Source organism: Staurois parvus, unplaced genomic scaffold, assembly GCF_062004578.1.
Source record: "Staurois parvus isolate SC_StPar_1 unplaced genomic scaffold, SC_StPar_1.0 ptg000371l, whole genome shotgun sequence".
Lineage (NCBI taxonomy): Eukaryota > Metazoa > Chordata > Amphibia > Anura > Ranidae > Staurois > Staurois parvus.
Genome location: NW_028318167.1, coordinates 6486242 through 6506830, shown reverse-complemented (window position 1 = coordinate 6506830; position 20589 = coordinate 6486242). Strand labels below are relative to the sequence as shown.

General features: G+C 42.8%; 1 protein-coding gene across 4 annotated transcripts in view; it reads left to right on the top strand.

Annotated features, from left to right (window-relative positions):
* The window catches only part of PDE7A (phosphodiesterase 7A), a 182348-nt gene that overhangs the window by 91374 nt on the left and 70385 nt on the right, over positions 1-20589 (top strand). For all 4 annotated transcript variants that reach the window (XM_089685335.1, XM_089685336.1, XM_089685337.1 and 1 more), the window contains exon 2: positions 6898-6958. In XM_089685335.1, coding sequence (XP_089541461.1) covers positions 6898-6958 — 61 coding nt within the window. The remainder of the gene's footprint in view (positions 1-6897; positions 6959-20589) is intronic.

Here is a 20589-nt window from a genome sequence, read left to right as displayed (position 1 = left end):
AGATTTTATTTCCATCATTTACACTTTCAAAATAACAGAAAACAAAAAAATGGCGTCTGCAAAAGTTTGGGCACCCTGCAGAATTTATAGCATGCACTGCCCCCTTTGGCAAGCTGAGACCTGCCAGTGTCATGGATTGTTCTCAATCATCGTCTGGGAAGACCACATGATGTAAATCTCAAAGGTTTTAAATGCCCAGACTCATCTGACCTTGCCCCAACAATCAGCACCATGGGTTCTTCTAAGCAGTTGTCTAGAAACTGAAACTTAAAATAGTTGACGCTCACAAAGCTGGAGAAGGCTATAAGAAGATAGCAAAGCGTTTTCAGATGTCAATATCCTCTGTTCGGAATGTAATTAAGAAATGGCAGTCATCAGGAACAGTGGAAGTTAAAGCAAGATCTGGAAGACCAAGAAAAATATCAGACAGAACAGCTCGCAGGATTGTGAGAAAAACAATTCAAAACCCACGTTTGACTGCACGATCCCTCCAGAAAGATCTGGCAGACACTGGAGTTGTGGTACACTATTCCACTATAAAGAGATACTTGTACAAATATGGTCTTCATGGAAGAGTCATCAGAAGAAAACCTCTTCTACGTCCTCACCACAAAAATCATCGTTTGAACTTTGCAAATGAACATATAGACAAGCCTGATGCATTTTGGAAACAAGTTCTGTGGACCGATGAGGTTAAAATTGAACTTTTTGGCCGGAATGAGCAAAGGTACGTTTGGAGAAGAAGGGGCACAGAATTTAATGAAAAGAACCTCTGTCCAGCTGTTAAGCATGGGGTTGGATCAATCATGCTTTGGGGTTGTGTTGCAGCTAGTGGCACAGGGAACATCTCACGAGTAGAAGGAAAAATGGATTCAATAAAATTTCAGCAAATTGTGGATGGTAACTTGATGCCATCTGTGAAAAAGCTGAAGTTAAAGAGAGGATGGCTTCTACAAATGGATAATGATCCTAAACACACCTCGAAATCCACGGGGGATTACATCAAGAGGCGTAAACTGAAGGTTTTGCCATGGCCTTCACAATCTCCTGACCTCAACATAATTGAAAATCTATGGATAGACCTTAAAAGAGCAGTGCGTGACAGACAGCACAGAAATCTCAAAGAACTGGAAGACTTTTGTAAGGAAGAATGGGCAAAGATACCTCAAACAAGAATTGAAAGACTCTTGGCTGGCTACAAAAAGCGTTTACAAGCTGTGATACTTGCCAAAGGGGGCAGTACAAGATATTAACTCTGCAGGGTGCCCAAACTTTTGCAGATGCCATTTTTTTGTTTTCTGTTATTTTGAAAGTGTAAATGATGGAAATAAAATCTAACTTTTGTTGACATATTATAAGAACGTCTAATCTGTAATTTGATGCCTTTTGGAGATTTTTCCATCTTTCCTTGGCTTCTTTATGCACATTAATACAAATTTTTAGCTGGGGTGCCCAAACTTTCGATCCCCACTGTATTTATCAAAGTTACCTCCTCTTGGATTCTCTTTTTCTATATTTTTGAGATGTGGCACCAGGAAGCTTAGTATTATTTTTTATAGTTCCATAATGATAGTTGCTGCTGCCTTTGTGTCCTATGAGATCAGGGGGAGAGTGACCTGCGCTGCTGCTGACAGGTACAGTGCTGGATTGAGAGAGAGAGCTCAGATAAGTATTTGGGGGGATGATGAACCAGTAATGCAAGTTGCATGTTGTTGTGTGTGTGTTTTAATTACTTTAACCACTTGCCTACAGGGCAATTATACCCCTTTCCTGCCCAGGCCAATTTTCAGCTTTCAGCGCTGTCACACTTTGAATGACAATTGCACGGTCATGCAACACTGTACTCATTTGACATTTTTATCATTTTTTTTTTTTAGACAGAGCTTTCTTTTGGTAGTATTTAATCACCTCTGGGTTTTTTATTTTTGCTAAACAAACCAAAATCAACTGAAATTTTTGAAAAAAAAATGTTTTTTCTTCGTTTTTGTTATAAAATTTTGTAAATAAGTGATTTTTCTCCTTCATGATGTGCTCTAATGAGGCTACAGTGATGGGCACTGATTGGTGGCACTGATGGGCACTGATGAGGAGGCACTGGTAGGTGGCACTGATGGGCATTGACAGGCATTACTGATGGTCACTGAAAGGCAGCACTCATATATGGCACTGACTGGCACTGATAGGTGGCACTGTTAGGCAGCACTGATTTGCAGCACTAATAGGTCACACTGAAAGGCAGCTCAGATGGGCACTGATATGTGGCATTGATGTGCACTGGTATGTGGCACTGGCAGGTGGCATTGATGATCACTGACAGCTGGCATTGATGGACACTGACAGGTGGCACTGCTGGGGCTATACTGATCATCAGGGCACACTGATCATCAGTGCCCTGATGATCAGTGTACATGTCCCCTCTGAGGAATGCAGATTACCGTCTCTCCTCTCGAGCTGTCAGGGTGACAGCTCGTGAGGAGAGAAATGCCGATAAGCGCCATTTCCTTATTTACATTGGAACGAGAGAACTGCCTTGCGCCCGTCATTTCCTTATATGTCGGACGGGAGGCGGTTAAAGGATAAGCATGTAACATGTTCCCATAGCTGCAGCTGCGCCTGCCGTGGCCGTGCGGGGCTCCGCCCACATGGCCACATCACTCATTCACAGAATTCTGTGAATGAGTGCCTACAAGTCCGTACAACCTTAGCCTTGTAGTTTTCAATGAACTACCACTATCTACTGATCGCTATTGCAATACTTTCCAGGCTCCTTTGGACAAAACTAATAAATTAATTTACCTGCAAAAAAATGTGCATTCATTATTTTTGTCCAAAAGGTGAACTTATCCTTTACTGCAGGTAGTGCAGTATACAAAACTCTGGCAAAAACATGCTAAAAACACATGTACATGTGTTCCCATTGCAGCCTATGGGACGAAAACATGCTGCACTGCACCTTCTCATAAAACGTACTGCGGTGCGCAGCATTGTTGTGAACAGGCACCATAGAGAATAATGTAATTTCCATTGACCCACATGTCTCCGCGAAAGTAACTGCAGGAGTAAATTCACAAGTGTGAACATGGTCTTAATTAGCTGATGCACTTGCAGTGTTAAAATGAGGAAAATTACCAATTTTTTTTTTTTTACCTTAATGCATTCTCTGCATTAAGGTTAAAAAGTTCCCAAAATTAGTGCCCTATCTCCCCCCCCCCCCTAAATACTTGCCTGATCTTGATCCAGCACTGTGCCTGAGAGCAGCATCGTTCTTTTTAGTTTATGCTATGTACAGTAAGTGGATCTGTGTTCCAGCAGCTGAACAAGACACTTGCTCTCTGCTGCTGGATGTAAAGAGTCCATATTACTGTGACTCAGGAGAAGCATTGTATTATTGCAAATACAAGGCTTACTCAGGTTGGCTGATGTGGAGAGTTGGGTGGATGACGTTTAAAAACAAATAGCTATATGAGCAATTTCTCTCTACAAATCACACTGTACAGCATGTTCAGCTATGTCATGTAATTGATTCCACTCTTCGACATATCAGTAATACTGCATTAATAAAGGACTCCTTTTTTGCATATTTCTTTTTTGCAGTATAATAGATATGATGGCACAATACGGTTTAGTTGTTTAGCCAACATATAGCTACCTGCATAAGCTAATGTGAAGCATACCTGAATGACACAATTGTCTAACTCTGGTGCTTGCCCCCTCTTCAGAACATGATTGTCACCGTACTGTGTAAAATGATGTCCACACATAGCAGGAAATTTCAGCCTTGGTTATGCTTTTCTGTCCTGTCTATTCCTTTAGAATTGACTTTTCTTGCATAATGAAGCCACATTTAGAACAGCAATTGCATTCAGACATATAGACCATACAGACAGAACACAATCCTAAAAAGCCATATTGTAAGTTATCCACAAGTTACTTCACTGTCTATAGATAATTCTTGTGCTGAAAATACTAAGGGTGCACCGAAATTCCGGTGTCTGAAACGTTTCGGCTGAAGACACCCCTATCAGCCGTTGGCCAATATGGAAAAACAGCATCGGTACAGGTGTTGAAAAAACTCACCGCTGCCATCGGCTGCCGCTCGATAGTTCTCATCCTTACCTGACAAACCATCGAACAATCCCGGTGCTGGGCATAGAGAAGGGAAGATGGCATCCACTCATCTCTATGCCCTTGGAGGACCGGAGCTTTTGTCACTTCCGGTACAGACCATTTATTATTTATTTTAAAGCACTAGATCAATGCTTTTTTTTAATGTAATGCTTTACATTGCAGAGAGCTGTGGGGTCTTATTGAACCCATGTCTCTCCATAAAGAGGACCTGTCACTAATTATTTCTATCACAAGGCATGCATGAATTCCTTATGATAAGTTATCCACTTTGATAAGAATAAAAGCGATTACATTTTTTTTTAAAGGAACAGTGCAAAAAAATAAAATAAATAAAAAAAAGTTTAACGTGCCCCTGTCCCCCCGTGCTTGCACGTAGTGGTGAACACATACGTAGGCCACGGCCACATATGTAAACGGTGTTCAAACCACACATGAGGTATCGCCAAGAACGTCGGAGCAAGAGCAGTAATTCTAACACTAGACCTTCTCTGTAACGTTACACTGCTAACCTGTAGACCTTTTTAAAGCATCCCTCATGGAGATTTTTAAGTACCGCAGTTTGACGCCATTCCATGAGCATGCGCAGTTTTAAAGTCTGACATGTTTGGGTATCTATTTGCTCGCTGTAACTTCCTCTTTCATATTTTACAAAAAAATTGGGGTATGTATTGTGTTTTTTTGTTTTCTTAATCAAAGTGCATTTTTTTAAAATTAAAATATATATTCATTTTTAAAAACTGCGCATTTCGGTTTCGGTTTTCGGCCAAGTGCATTTTGAATTTTTGGTTTCCGCACCAGAATTTTAATTTCGGTGCACCACTAGAAAATATAAATAGGGTGGTCTCCTAGTTTACAAAATTCTGAATCGGTTACATTGGCCTTTATGTTTGCTGAAAGCATTTGAAAACACGTTAGGGAAAATTTCTTTCTTGAGATACGATGATAAGCATTGTGCTTGTTGTATATAATTATACGAATCACCAAGAATTCAGTTTCATGATTTGTAGCTTCAGCCTGATCATTATTATCTTAATGCCCATCTCTGGGCAATAAAATGTTTTTCCTATGCTGTGGGGCTACAAGACTGGTTCCTGTGGCTCCTTGCTGAAAAATGAAATTTAGCAATATAGACTCCATATTGTAATGAAAGATTTAGTTAGTTGCAGATTTTGTGTATTTCAAATAAGAGACTTAAAGCTACAAAATATACCCTTGCATTACTCCCTACCCTAACACTGCAAGGGTTAAATATTGTTTCAATCTAGGATGTTGCAAAAGATGTATCGCTTACATGGTCTGTGCAAGGGGTCCACTGCAACCTCTTCTATAAGTTTCAACCTGCTGCAGTTGCACTCCTGCCTCCACCGTGCACAATACAGGGTTAATAGTCATGCACTGTATGTAATTGCACCGAGGATCTGTACACAGACCGAAGCTTTGGGAAGAGAACAGCGCTGGAGTGGAGAGTTAAGGAAGGAACAGCCTCTTCTGCAACCCCTAAACTTCAAGTGAAATTAAATGCTGGTACTTTTTAGTTAAATGGGCCTGCAGGAGCTTTATGCCATAATGTGCTAGTATACTGTGCTCCTGCTGGTCATAGGTCAGGGGTGGGCAAACTTTTTGACTTGAGGGCCGCAATGGGTTCATATATTGGACCCGGGGGCCGGACCAAGAGTAGATGAATGATGTGTATGTGTCATCCATAGTAAGTATAGTAATATTCCCCCATAGTAAGCATAGTAATTAATCCCCCATATAGTAATTCATCCCCCATATAGTAATTCATCCCCCATAGTAATTCATCCCCCATATAGTAATTCATCCCCCATAGTAATTCATCCCCCATATAGTAATTCATCCCTCATATAGTAATTCATCCCCCATATAGTAATTCATCCCCCATATAGTAATTCATTCCCCATATAGTAATTCATCCCCCATATAGTAATTCATCCCCCCTATAGTAATTCATCCCCCCTATAGTAATTCATCCCTCATATAGTAATTCATCCCCCATAGTAATTCATCCCTCATATAGTAATTCATCCCCCATATTAATTCATCCCCCATATTAAGTCCCCAAGTCCCCCTGTGTCAATTCACTTACCTTTGCTCCGCGTGTTCCTCTCGCCGTGTTCCCACGCCGTTCCGGTGTAGCATGAAAATCTGTCTCCTATGAGGATCTGTCCCCCTCGACGTATCTGCGCATGTGCCAGTTTCAGGCATTAGCAGCTGATCGGCGATCTCTGGCACATGCGCAGATACGTCGAGGGGGACAGATCCTCATAGGAGACAGATTTTCATGCTACACCGGTCTTCAGGGCGGACTGTGAGAGGAGCCTAGCTCCCCTCACGTTCTCCGCGGGTCGGATTAAAAGGTCCGCCGGGCCGTAGTTTGCCCATTGCTGTCATAGGTGCTTTCTTGATCTTCTTTCTGGATTCAATCTGTTTGGCTTCTTGAATGGCTGAGCCACAATGATGTCACTCTGCACAATCCCCACACAGGGGTTGCCATAAATGTACACAGAGCTGTGTATGCATACAGTTTGTTTTTTTTTGTTTTTTTGAACTGGGTTTCAACTTGCTTGATATGAAAAATGGAGAGCATAGTTTTTATAAATCTTCCTCGTTTTTGTCTTGTCTTGTTTTTTGCTCTTATTATTTTTATTATTATATTGTATATATTATATCATATCATATAATGTTTGTTTTATTAATTCCTTTATCTTTGTAAGCTAAATGTTTCTGCTTTTTTTTTTTTTCTTGCAGAGACGTGGGGCAATATCTTATGACAGCTCTGACCAAACTGCCTTGTACATTCGTATGCTAGGTAAGTGACATTGTGTGCAAGAGATGTGAAAGAACAGTTTTGTGCAGGAAAAATGTATGCTGCCAAGAAAATTTTTAACAAAATTTTCAGTGCTGACTTTAATCTCATTAAAACTTTAGATAACTCTTCTTATATTTTGCCTTCCCTGGTTTCTCCTTTTGCCACCTCCATCAATATGATGTTTTTTTTTTTAAATAAAACCCTTTGCTTTTCATAACATATATTTTTTACACTGTGATGTTATTACTGGATTCCTGTGCCTTTCTTTGCAATGCAGATCATGGTTGTTGGGAGATACCAGCAGCTTCCTGAAAACTTCACAGCATCCTGTTTTAGTGCCCTTCTCAAGAGTCCTCAGCCCTCATTGGGATGGCTTTTGGGAGGAGCGAAATGCCCTGACACTTGGGTGTCATTCTGGAGGAGTGGGCAGTCCTAGGCACAAATTTGCTATTCGTACATTACATTGCAACACACCTGGAAAAACTAACATAACATTAAAGTGGACGTTTAGTCAGAAAGTGAAGTTCTGCTAGATCGCTTCAGGCTGGCCCCTTTTGCAGGTATAGCTATGTAAAACATTACAAATAAGTGTCTATACTGTATAGGCCTCATGTACACTGGACAATTTTACAGTTATGCTGGTATTTTTTTTCGTGCCTCTAAACTCCCTTGCATGTTAGCCTATGTGTCCATGCACACATAGGCTTTTAGCAGCGTTTAGAAGCAGGAAAAAAACCCCAGTGTGTCTAGGAGCACAAAGTTTAGGCAGAAAAAAATTTGACGCTTGTAAACTCATCTAAACTCGTGCTAACGCTAGCTGCTTTTAACGCTTGAATGTTAATTCATTTCAGTGACCATAATAAATTCACACAGCCAGTGGCCAGAATAATTTTTTTTTCCTTGAAGTGCAGCTAAACGCGTGACACTCTTTTACAATCATCAGGCTTTGTTTTTTTGCCAAAATGCTGCTGCTAGGAGAAAGGCTTCTAGGAGAGTTTAGAAAATGTCCAGTGTGCATGAGGCCTTAAAATACATTAATACACACTCACCCTGCTCTGCACATGCTCATTTTCTCTCTTTTTACGCACAGTGCCAAAAATTAGAGATGCTAGAGACTGATCTACTGACATTCTAAAGACTTACTGCTGCTCAAAGGCTCTGGGATTCAGTAAAATGGCAGCTTCCAGCAAGAAGAAACCAGAACAATGCTGGAGCCAGTTGACGGTAGTGGGAACCAATGGCTCCCGCTTCTGTCTCAACCAATGAGAAGAGGGAGTCCTGGGATAGCCAGTGCACATTGCTGGATCGAGAGGGGGCTTAGGTGAGTATTAGGGGGGGCTGGGGAGGGATGCTGCACAGAGGTTTGTTTTAACTTCATGCATAGAATGCGTGAAGGTAAAAAACCTTGAGCCTTTACAATCAAGTGAGCACTGCTGTATGCATGTTGAAGTGCTATTAATTTTGAAGAGCACCTCCAATGTACAAAGTCAAAGCACCCGCACTACAGTGCACCACAATGAATAAGGCTTTGGGGGGTGTGTTTTTTTTGTTTTTTTTTAAACTTTAGCCTGCATACTCCTGTGCAGTAATTGAATGCTCTGGGTTAAGACAGCCAGTTCAGAATGAATGAGCTGCTAATGCACTAGAACATGTTTGTTATTATGCAATGCACTACCATGCTTTGCAGCATGTTAGAACACAGGTGCATTTCCTCAGTGCTGTGGGGTGCCATTCATAATGAATGGCACGACTGCACAGCAATGCAGTATTAATATCTAGTAGCATTCTAGGTGAGCAGCATTTTAACAAGAAGGAAAGACAATCGGGGGAATTCAAAATGGCCCTAAAGACAGATTTTTGCCTCTTTGGTTCTTTAACCACTTCTTGACCGCACTATAGCCTAAAGACGGCTACAGCGCAGCTCTCCAGTTCTGGGAGGATGTCCAGTTATCGCCATTTCCTTTCCTCACACGCTTTGAAGGAGAGCCGATAACCGGCCAGTCTGACAGGGCACAGTGAGCACATTATTTACACTGAAAATCAGGGTACTGATCATCAATGCCCTGATTATCAATGCAGCCCCATCAGTGCCAATCAGTGCAGCTTATCAGTGCACATCAATGCAGCCTCATCAGCGCATATCAGTGAAGAAGAAAAATTACTTCTTTACAAAATGTTATAGCTGCAACTAAGAAAAAACTTTTTATCTTTTCAACATTTTTGGTCTTTTTTTTTTTTTATGTTTCTAGCAAAATGTCAAAATCCCAGTGGTGATGAAATCCCACCAAAATAAAGCTCTATCTGTATAAAAAAAAAATTAAAAAAATGTATTTGGGTACAGTGTTGCATGATGGTGCAAATGTCATTCAAAGTGTGACACGCTGAAAGCTGCAAATTAGCCTGGGCAGGAAGGGGGTGAAAGTGCCTGGTATTGAAGTGGTTAATTAAAGAATATGTAAACCCAACATTTCATATCCATGATATGTGCCTGCTGTACCTTGTACTTGTAAGAAAAAGTAGCCTGTTTTTCTTCCGTTGTGTGAAATCTCTGGTGTTCTGCTAGTCCCTCTACTTTTATATTAAAAACTGACAACACTAGGCATGAGCACAGCGTGGACAGTGGGAATGTGATCACTTATACAAAAAGTGAGGGGAAAAAGGTGTATATTATGTTTTTTTACATCTATATGAAAATGTTCATTTATATTTTAAGCCTAGTGTGCTGTTTTGCAAGGTGAGGGTTTACATATACTCTTAACTGCTTGCTGACCGCATAACTTGCATGTAAGACGGCTCTCTTGCACTGGATCAAATACCTAGTGCGTCAGGGATGTTCAGTTTGTATGGCCCGACTCCCGGGACATGTAGTTCAGGGCCCTGGGCAGGTAGTAACACCGACTGCTTCCACACAGCCCACAGTGCCAGCCTCCTCCACCACCCTGAGTACCTCCGTCTTGCCTGCTATGTCTCCCGGGCTCCATTTGCCCATCTGCAGGCCTGGGACCAGTTCAGCAATGCCAGCCTGTAGTGGGGATGGAGGAAAGCGGACATGTCCGCTCCCCTCCTCTTCTTGTCCTGACCCAGAAGTGACGTTCTGATGTCACTTCCGGGTCCCGGTTGACAGATTTCTCACCCATCGAGGCCGGGAAAGAATGTAATGCAGTGCGATGTGGAGTACAGGGGAGACATGCAGGGTCTCTTAGGTTCTCTTTGAGACATCCGGAGTCTATCACCAAACATCATCACAAAGGGGACTTTTTGCCCCCCTATGTGATAAAGGAAAAAAACATTTTTTTGTTTAATTCTAAAAAAAAAAAAAAAATTAGTTACACGCAAGCACATCAACCACCCCTTCAAAAAAAAATTTTTTTTAGGCCCCCACCCCCACATATACGCACATACAAATGTAAAAGCACGCACTGGGGTACCTATGCATGAAAACGCTGATTGCGTAACACATGTTATTCGAGCAGCAGACCACCTCTAACACTAAACTGATGACCTATGGGGAGCGTGGCCAAAATGGTGACCGGAGCGGCTGCACTTGTCGGAGCTCTGCTGGAATTATCCTGTATTTATCTGGTTTCCCTACATAGACTCACCTATTTCTCCCCCTGATGCATTTGCAGTCTGGAACACCTGCCAGTAGGGGGAAGAGGCTCCATTTTTTTCTGCCGCTCGAGGAGGCTGACACCCCGACTCCTGGCGGCCACGTGGCACTGAGCGCTTGGCTCTGCCAAAACATGGCGTCCTAAACTGAGCCTGAGGAGCGGGCCGGTCCCATTCCTCCAGACCTATCTGATCTGATGGCGGCGATTTGCTTCCTGCCAAACTGCTTTAACATCTAAAATAGAGGCGGTACAGCTAGACGTGGGATAGATGTGGCAGGATTTTGATGAGCTACGTTCTCGGATCTCTATGGCGGAGAAAAGGTTTAGTCTGGTGGAGGATGTGCTTGCTGATCACGCTACTGCCCTTCGCTCTTTGCAAACAAAGGTTAAGGCCCTAGAATACAAGGCGAAGGATGCGGAGAACTGGAACCGGAGGAATAACATCCGCATTGTGGGCCTGGCGGAGGGCACTGCCCCGGCGGTATTTGAGGATCTGCTGCATACCCTGCTCCCTGCTGCTCAGTTCTCTTCTTATTACACCGTGGAGAGGGTGCATCATGTACCACCTAAACTTCTGTGATAGGGATGAAGCTCTACGAGCGGCTCGGCTACAGGGGGATCTTACTTACCAGAATGGACGCTTACTCCTTTTTCCGGATCGTTTGACCAGTTGAAGGTGACCATGCGGACCCGTGGTATCCGCTACTGTGTCCTGTACCCTGCTCTGTTGTGTGTCCAGGATGGGGAGACTGTTTGGTTTTTTGTTTCTCCGTGCGAGGCCTCTGTCTGGCTGGAAACTTTAGCACCTCATCTTTGATTGTGGGCCCTGTGAGTACTCTGCTGCTCTCCATCACGGTGTGTGACATGGTTTATGTGATTATGTTTTGTCTCCAGCCTGTTTCTCCACCCATTGTTTTTCCTTTGTACAGCCTGCTATCCGGGTCCAGCGATGTGGAGTTGTGGATTTCACCACGGTTTACTCCTGTCTATTATTACTCTTGGCCTTATAGATGCCTCAGGTGACAATTGTTTCCTGGAATGTTAGGGGTCCTAACTCCACCATTAAGAGGTCCTTAGTTTTTAAGTTCAGCCTCCATGTCTGTATCTTGCAAGAAACTCACCTGTTGGGGTCTAAAATTATGAGTCTTTGGAGGCCATGGGTGGGTGCCCACTATCATGCTACCTACTCTAACTACGCTCGTGGGGTGAGTATTCTCATTCATAAATCTCTTCCCTTTCAGGTCCTTGGCGTTCTCACTGACCTGGATGGCAGGTTTGTTATGGTGCATGCCCGAATCTATGACAGGGAGCTGGTGTTGGTGGGACTGTATTTACCCTCTCCAGCCTCTGTTCAGGTTTTGAATACTATTATGCAACTGGTTGTAACTTATGACATGAATAATGTGCTACTGTTGGGTGACTTTAATATGGTCCCTTGCCTGGATCTGGATAGGCTACTTGCCGCGACTTGGTGTTCTGATTACGTACAGGACCATTTCTAGGATAGATCTAGCATTTGCATCTTCGTGGTCCTGCAGTGTGTTGGAGCAGTTAAGATATTACCTCGTGGGGTGTCTGATCATGCTCCTCTATCCTTGACCTTGTAATTTTCCTCACCACCGGAGTGCAGGTTGTGGCGCCTTTTCAGATTCTTGGCAATGGATGAACGTTTGCAGGAACCTCTTACTGCATCTATTTGTAATCATTGGGTTCTGAATGGGGAGTCTACTTCTTCCTTGGTGCTATGGGACTCCTTTAAGACAAGGATGAGAGGGGAAAATATATTTCCAGCATTTCTGTTCTCCAAAAGGAGGCGGTCTGCTCTTTCAAGACTCTGGTGGAGGAGGGGTCTGGCCTGGAGGCGGCATATGTTGCTGCTCCTGACCAGACCCGCCATGCGACCTGGTGGCAGGCTTTGCGCCGGCTGGCTACCTATAGAATTGCACAAACCAAAAAGGCTCTGCTTTCTTCTGCCCAGCACGTATTTGAATATGGTGACAAAAATGGGAGGCTGCTTGCATGGTTGGCTAGGGACAGGTCCCCAACGTTGCCCATCTATTCGGGATGCGACGGATCGGCTACTTTTTTTGCCAGACTCTATTAATGCTTGTTCTTTGGATTTTTATAGGGACCTTTATTCCTCTCTGGTGTCTTTTTCTTCATCTGCACTGTCTGCCTTCCTGGACTCCGTTTCTCTTCCTTGTTTGGTTGCGTCCGGTATGGAGGTTTTGGAGGCAGATATTTCCCTTGAGGAGGTGCAGGAGGCGATTGGGCGGTTGCGGGACAGTAAGACCCCCGGGGCGGATGGACTCAATGTAGAGTTCTACTCCCAATTTTCTGAACTGTTGGCTCCTCGACTGTTGGCTCTCTTTTCTGAATTTTCGTCCCTTGAATCACTCCCTGTATCTATAGAAGAGGCCCTTATTGTTTTGATTCCTAAGTCTGGTAAGGACCTGCAGGATTGCACTTCTTATCGTTCTATTTCCCTACTAAATGTGGACGCAAACATTTTTTCGCGAAGATCCTTGTTACACGTCTATCCAAGGTAATTGAAGATCTAGTTAATGTGGATCAAACGGACATTAATATTAGATTCCTTTTCCTGAATCTTTCTGTATCCTACGCTGATTCTGGTTCTAGGGTCGTTTCATCTCTTGACGCTGAAAAAGTGTTTGACTCGGTGGAGTGGACCTACCATTGGGAAGTCCTTAGGCGATTCAGTTTTGGCCCGAAATTTCTGCATTGGCTTCAATTGTTGTATAGATCACCCAGGGCATGGGTCCATACCAATGACAGACTGTCGGAACCCTTTCTGCTTCATCGGGGAACACTTCAGGGCTGTCCATTAGCTCCTGGCCTGTTTGCCTTGGCCTTGGAGCCTTTGGCAGTGTTGATCAGTGAGTCTTTGGAGGTTCGGGGGTTGCGACTGGGGCCCTTAGATGAGAAAATATCCCTGTATGCTGACGATACTTTTCTGTATCTTAATGATGCTGGCCAGTCGCTTTTGGCAGCCCTTTGTATATTTGATCTCTATGGGTCTTTTTCTGGTATCCGGATCAACTGGTCTAAGTTGCTTCTTTTTCCTCTTGATACCCGTGCCTCTGAATCTGCGTGTCCCTCACCATTGCGTTGGGTCGATGAATTTCAGTACCTTGGCATTCAGGTGACTAGGGATCTTTCTGGGTATCTGGCCCATAACCTTCATCCTCTTCTTTTGTCCCTCAAAGCGCAGTGTTCTGCTTGGGCAGACCTTCCCTTGAATTTACTTGGCCGTATTAACCTCATCAAAATGATTTATCTGCCTAAATTTAATTATGTCTTTTGGAATTGCCCTGTTTGGATTCCCCCTTCCTTTTTTACTCACCTCAATATGTGTATTAGTTCGTTTTTTTGGCATAGCTCTCTTCCTTGGCTGGCGAAGTCCACTCTTTGGCTTCCTCCCAGGCTGGGGGGCTGGTACTGCCCAATTTTCGAGTCTATTTTTGTGTGGCGGTCTTAGTCTACGTTTATTGGTGGTGCATGGGTTCTAAATCTAATGCGGCGGTGTGTTTTTAGAGGCAGCCTCCCTGGGCTCCCTATCGGACCCACGTAACTTCATGTATAGGGAACCAAAGGCTTATGAAGGGGTGCCGGAACCTACGCGTATTAAGTAGAGGGTGTGGGTGGCAGCCTGGCGCCATTTTCTGGTGCTTGGTCAATGGTCCCCAGCTCAGCCACTCTTGGGTAGCCCTTCTCTTCCTCAATTCCGTACCATTGCGGACCATCCAATTTGGGCACAATATGGGGTTAGGACTCTGGCTGACATTATGCCACGGGGGGCCCTTTTACCTTTTCTCCCTGCTCTCCATCACTTTTAAACTTCCACCGCATATGTTTTTTAGATACCTCCAATTGCGACATGCTGTGAGGGCTCAGTTCGGCCGGGCGTCACACCTCCTCCAGACTGACCCTGTTGAGGAGCTCTTGACTTCGCCCGAATTGGCGAAGCCCCTCTCTGCTCTTTTTAATGTTTTTCTTTTTTTTTATTTAAATATTTTGTTACATTTTCAAAATTTCATATTTGTACAAACAAACCATAAACAGATAAACACATAAAACTACCACAGTTTTGATTGTCATAATATCTAATTGTTAACCAAAAATCCGTAACATTTTCCCTCCCCCCCCTTACCACCCAACCACATACCCCCCCCCCTCCCTTCGACCCCCCCCCCCCAAAACCTCCACTCTGCATCTTTCCCACTCCCTCTGGAGATCCCAATTCAGAAACATATCCACAGTATTTCTCTATTACACTCCCATATACAGTTGCAAGAAAAAGTATGTGAACCCCTTGGGATTACGTGGAGTTTTACATGAATTGGGCATAAAATGTGCTCTGAACGTCATCTAAGTCACAACAATAGAAGAACACAGTCTGCTGAACATAATACTACACAAACATTAGATGTTTCCATGGTTTAATTGCACATAACATGTAAACATTCACAGTGCAGGGAGGAAAAAGTTTGTGAGGCCCTAGATTAATGACTTCTCCCAGAGCTAATTGGAGCCAAGAGTGAGCCAACCTTGACTCCAATCAGTGTGATGATATTGGATGTGTTGCTGACAGCTGTCCTGCCCTTAAAAAACACACACCTGTTTTGGGTTTACTGGTTTCAAGAAGCACTGTCTGATGTGAACCATGCCTCGCAGAAAAGAGCTCTCAGAAGACCTACGATCAAGAATTGTTGACTTGCATGAAGCTGGAAAGGGTTACAAAAGTATCTTCAAAAGCCCTGATGTTCATGTGTCCACGGTAAGACAGACTGTCTACAAATGGAGAAAGTTTAGCACTGTTGCTACTCTCCCTGCACAGCGCAGAATGTTGCATGAAGTAAAGAAGAATCCCAGAGTGTCAGCTAAAGACCTAAAGAAATCTCTGGCACATGCTAACATTTTTGTTGGCACATCTACAATAAGGAAAACATTAAACAAGAATGGAGTACATGGGAGGACACCATGGAGGAAGCCATTGCTGTCCCAAAAGAATATTGCAGCATGTTTGAAGTTTGCAAAAGAGCACCTGGATGTTCTGCAGCACTACTGGCAAAATATACTGTGGACAGATGAAACCAAGATTGAGTTGTTTGGGAAGAACACACAACACTACATGTGGAGAAAAAAAGGCACAGCACACCAACATCCAAACCTCATCCCCGCTGTAAAACATGGTGGAGGGAGCATCATGGTTTGGGGCTGCTTTGCTGCCTCAGGGCCTGGACGGATTGTTGTCATTGATGGGAAAATGAATTCCAGAGTTTATCAAGACATTTTGCAGGAAAACGTACGACCATCTGTCCACCAACTGAAGCTCCGCAGAGTTTGGGTGATGCAACAGGACAATGACCCAAAGTATACAAGTAATTCAAGAAAACAATGGCTGCAACAGCACAGAATATGCCTTCTGGAGTGGCCCAGTCAGAGTCCTGACCTCAACCCGATTGAAATGCTGTGGCATGACCTTAAGAGAGCGATTCACACCAGACATCCCAAGAATATTGCTACACTGAAACAGTTTTGTGAAGAGGAGTGATCCAAAATGACTCCAGATCATTGTGCAGGTCTGATCTGCAACTACAGGAAACGTTTGGTTGAGGTTATTACTGCCAAAGCAGGGTCAACCAGTTATTAAGTCCAAAGGTTCACATACTTTTTCCTCCCTGCACTGTGAATGTTTACATGTTATGTACAATTAAACCATGGCAACATCTAATGTTTGTGTAGTATTATGTTCAGCAGACTGTGTTCTTCTATTGTTGTGACTTAGATGACGTTCAGAGCACATTTTATGCCCAATTCATGCAAAACTCCACGTAATCCCAAGATGTTCACATACTTTTTCTTGCAACTGTACTCTAGGATTAATTCTGACTTCTTAAAATCCTCCTACTTTTTCCACTTGGCACGAAAACTCTCCATCTTATCTTCACTCAAATGGTAAAGTTCTTCTAATCTATATATCTGGTCCATCCCATTTATCCAATCCTTTATTTTTGGTACCTCCTGTTTCTTCCAAAACTTGGGTATCAATCCCTTCGCTGCATTAAGATGATACAGTAAACCATATTTTTTATATTTCTTAACCGATAGCTTAGTACCATGGAGTAGGCAAGTCTCTGGGTCTTTTGAAATATCAACCTCCGTTATTTTCTGGATCATATCTACTATTTGCCCCCAATACTCTTGAATTTTAGGACACACCCACCAAATGTGATACATTGTACCTCTATCCCCCCATCCGTGCCAACGAGCGCTTCTTAATGTTCTCCCAAGCTTAAGTGTGTGTGGGACCAATGGCAGGCTGATATTCCAACCTTGGACAGAGAGGATTGTTTGGAAAGGGGTCCTAGGCTGATTATCTCTTCTAGGGATAAAATGATTCAGGTCAAATTCGTTCATAGAGTTTATTATACCTCTCAGAGGCTTCACACAATTTACCCTGCCTGGGACCCTGTTTGTCCCTGTTGTCGTGTTGAACCTGGGTCCTTTTTTCATATGTTTTAGTCATGCTCCATGATTCTGGCCTATTGGTCTGAGAGTTATGCTGAGATCAATCTCAGGTTGCATTTGGCATTACCTCTCTTGCCAGAGTTGGCCCTGTTGGGCATTCATGAGGATGACCAGTGGTCCCACCACACTAAGCTTCTTATATCTTACCTACTGTTTTACGCTAAAAAGGAGATCTTGTTTAAGTGGACTTCCCCGGCCCCTCCGGAGTTATTGGCCTGGGAGGTGCAGATAGACGCTGCTTTGCCCATGTATAGACTTGCATACATTAATCAGGGATGTCCTTGGAAGTATGACAAAGTTTGGGCTCCATGGTTATCTGAGTAGTATTTTCTCTCCTTCTTCCCCTTGTGTCTCCCTCCCCTTTCCTCCTCTTCCCCCCTCCCCCCTTCCCCCCTGCTCCCCTTTCTCCCTTCTCCCCTTCCCCCCTCCCCCCCCCCCTGTGCATTTGTATTCAGTCAATACTTTGTAGAACCACCTTTCTCTGCTATTACAGCTGCAAGTCTTTTTGGGATGTCTCTGCCAGCTTTGTACATCTAGAGAGTGAAATTTTTGCCCATTCTTTGTAAAATAGCTCAAGCTCTGTCAGATTAGATGGAGAGCGTCTGTGAACAGCAATTTTCAAGTCTTGCCACAGATTCTCAATTGGATGGTGTGTTCAGAGTGATGAGCAGTTAGTTTTCCTCCACACATAGCGCTTTGCTTTTAGGCCAAAAAGTTACATTTTAGTCTCATCTGACCAGAACCCCTTCTTCCACATTTGCTGTGTCCCCCACATGGCTTCTCACAAACTGCAAACGGGACTTGTTATGGCTTTCTTTTAGCAATGTCTTTCTTCTTGTCACTCTTCCATAATGGCCAGATTTGTGGAGTGCACGACTAATAGTTGTCCTGTGGACAGATTCTCCCACCTGAGCTGTGGATCTCTGCAGCTCCTCCAGAGTTTCCATGGGCCTCTTGGCTGCTTCTCTGATTAATGCTCTCCTTGCTTGGCCTGTCTGTTATGTGGACGGCCATGTTTTGGTAGGATTGCAGTTGTGCCTTACTCTTTACATTTTCGGATGATGGATTGAACAGTGCTCTGTGAGATGTTCAAAGCTTATTTTTTTTTTATAACCTAACCCTGCTTTAAACTTCTTCACAACTCTATGCCTGACCTGTCTGGTGTGTTCCTTGGCCTTCATGATGCTGTTTGTTCACTAATGTCTTCCTAACAAACCTCTGAGGGCTTCAAAGAACAGCTGTATTTATACTGAGATTAAATTACACACAGGTGGGTCCTATTTATTAATTAGGCGACTTTTGAAGGCCAGTGGTTCCACTAGATTTTAGGTAGGGGTATCAGAGTAAAGGGGGCTGAATAAAAATGCACGCCACACTTTTCTGATATTTATTTGTAAAAAATTTTGAAAACCATTTATCATTTTCCTTCCACTTCACAATTATGTGCCACTTTGTGTTGGTCTGTCACATAAAATACATTTACGCTTTTGGTTGTAACATGACAAAATGTGGAAAATTTCAAGGAGTATGAATACTTTTTCAAGGCACTGTATGTGTATGTAAACAATACAGAGCTCAGCCCTGTCAGCGGGGATGTGCAGATTTGTTTCCCTGCAATAAAGACATACTCATCCCCTAGTAATAGTATAGTAGTAGCATAGGTATACACTTAACCCTTTAATTGCCCCTAGATATTAACCACTTCCCAACCAGTGTCGTTAGTACAGTGTCAGTGTACATTATTAGCACTGATCGCTGTATTAGTGTCACTGGTTCCCACAAAGTGTCAGTGTGCGATTGACCACCGTATTATTACAGTCCCACTATAAGTCACTGATTGCCACCATACTAGTATAAAAATAAATCCCATAGTATATATCCCATAGTTTGTAGACACTATAACTTGCATGCAAACCAATCTATATACACTAATTGGGATTTTTGTTTACCAAAAATATATAGCAGAATACATTTTTGGCCTAAATTTATTTAGAAATTAGATTTTTTTTTATTTTTTTGATATGTTTTATAGCAGGAAGTAAAAAAAAAATTCCCCTCAAAATTTTTTTGTTTATATCTCAAAAAGTAAAAACCCCAGTGGTGATCAAATACCACAAAAAAAAGCTCTATTTGTGTTTTAAAAAATTATAAAAGCTGAAAATTATCCTGGACTGGAAGGTGGTGAAAGTGTCCAGACTTAGTTGAAGTACCGGTAGTTAAAGTGATTCTAAAGGCTTAATCATTTGCCCTCCTGATGATTTATCCCCCTTCCTAACAGGCCATTTTTTGCATTATGGCGCTGCGTTCTTTTAACTGACAATTGCGCGGTCATACAACGCTGCACCCAAATGATATTTATGTCCTTTTTTCCCACACATTGAGCTTTCTTTTGGTGGTATTTGATCACCTGTTTGTTTTTTATTTTTTTGCGGTTTAAAAAAAACTATATTTTTGACTTTTTGCTAATAAATATGTCCAGTAAAAAATTTTTTAAAAATCTAATTTCATCATAAATTTAGGCTAAAATGTATTCTGTTATATGTCTTTGCTAAAAAAAAATAAAAATCCCAATACGTGTAAATTAAATGGTTTACGTGAAAGTTTAACCCTTACAAATGACGGTATAGATACTGGAATTTATTTATTTATTTTACTAGTAAAGGCAGTGGGCATTCTGACACTGGGGGGAACTGACCCAGTGACACCAATACAGTGATCAGTACTTGTTGTTTACAAACAGTTCTCCTCCCCTTCGGAGATGCTCGGCAATCATCGGGTGCCGGCGACTAATCACCGTCCGGGACTCGGTGATTGATGGTGGCACAGGTAGGGTATGCGCCCCCTACCCGGAAAAGTGAAATCACGTGTGTGTGTGTATATGTGTGTATATTCCTAGATTGTAAGCTCCAAGGAGCAGGGCCCTCCTTTCCCTCTTGTATGGAACTGTATTGTTGCTGTATTGTCTTCCGGTATATTGTGAAGCGCTGAGCAAACTGTTGGTGCTATATAAATCCTGTATAAAAATAATATATATATAGAGAGAGAGATATCTCTGTGATTTTGTGCACCCGTGCCGCCCTGTAGCAGTGTATCTGCTATAGGGCGGTCAGGAAGCGGTTAATCACAGCAGCACTCCGCACTTTTAAAAGTTCATAGTTTTCCACCAATCGTTGATGAAAAGTGCAACAAATCCCGAACATTTAGATGTTTTCCTCTGGGTAGATAGCTCATAGCTTCACTCCTCCACCTTTAATCAGAGTAGCAGATCAATCGCCCTTTGTGTTCAGTGAACAACTTTCCCTCAGGATACAACACTCACTGCAAGCAAATGCCTGTCATATTACTGATGGGCAAACAGCACTTTTATTCGATCATCCATTTAGGTGGATCCATCAAAATTCTTTCTTCCCCACACAGTACTTTAAAACTCTAAAACTCAAGATAAGGGAACAAAGCAACACATATAGC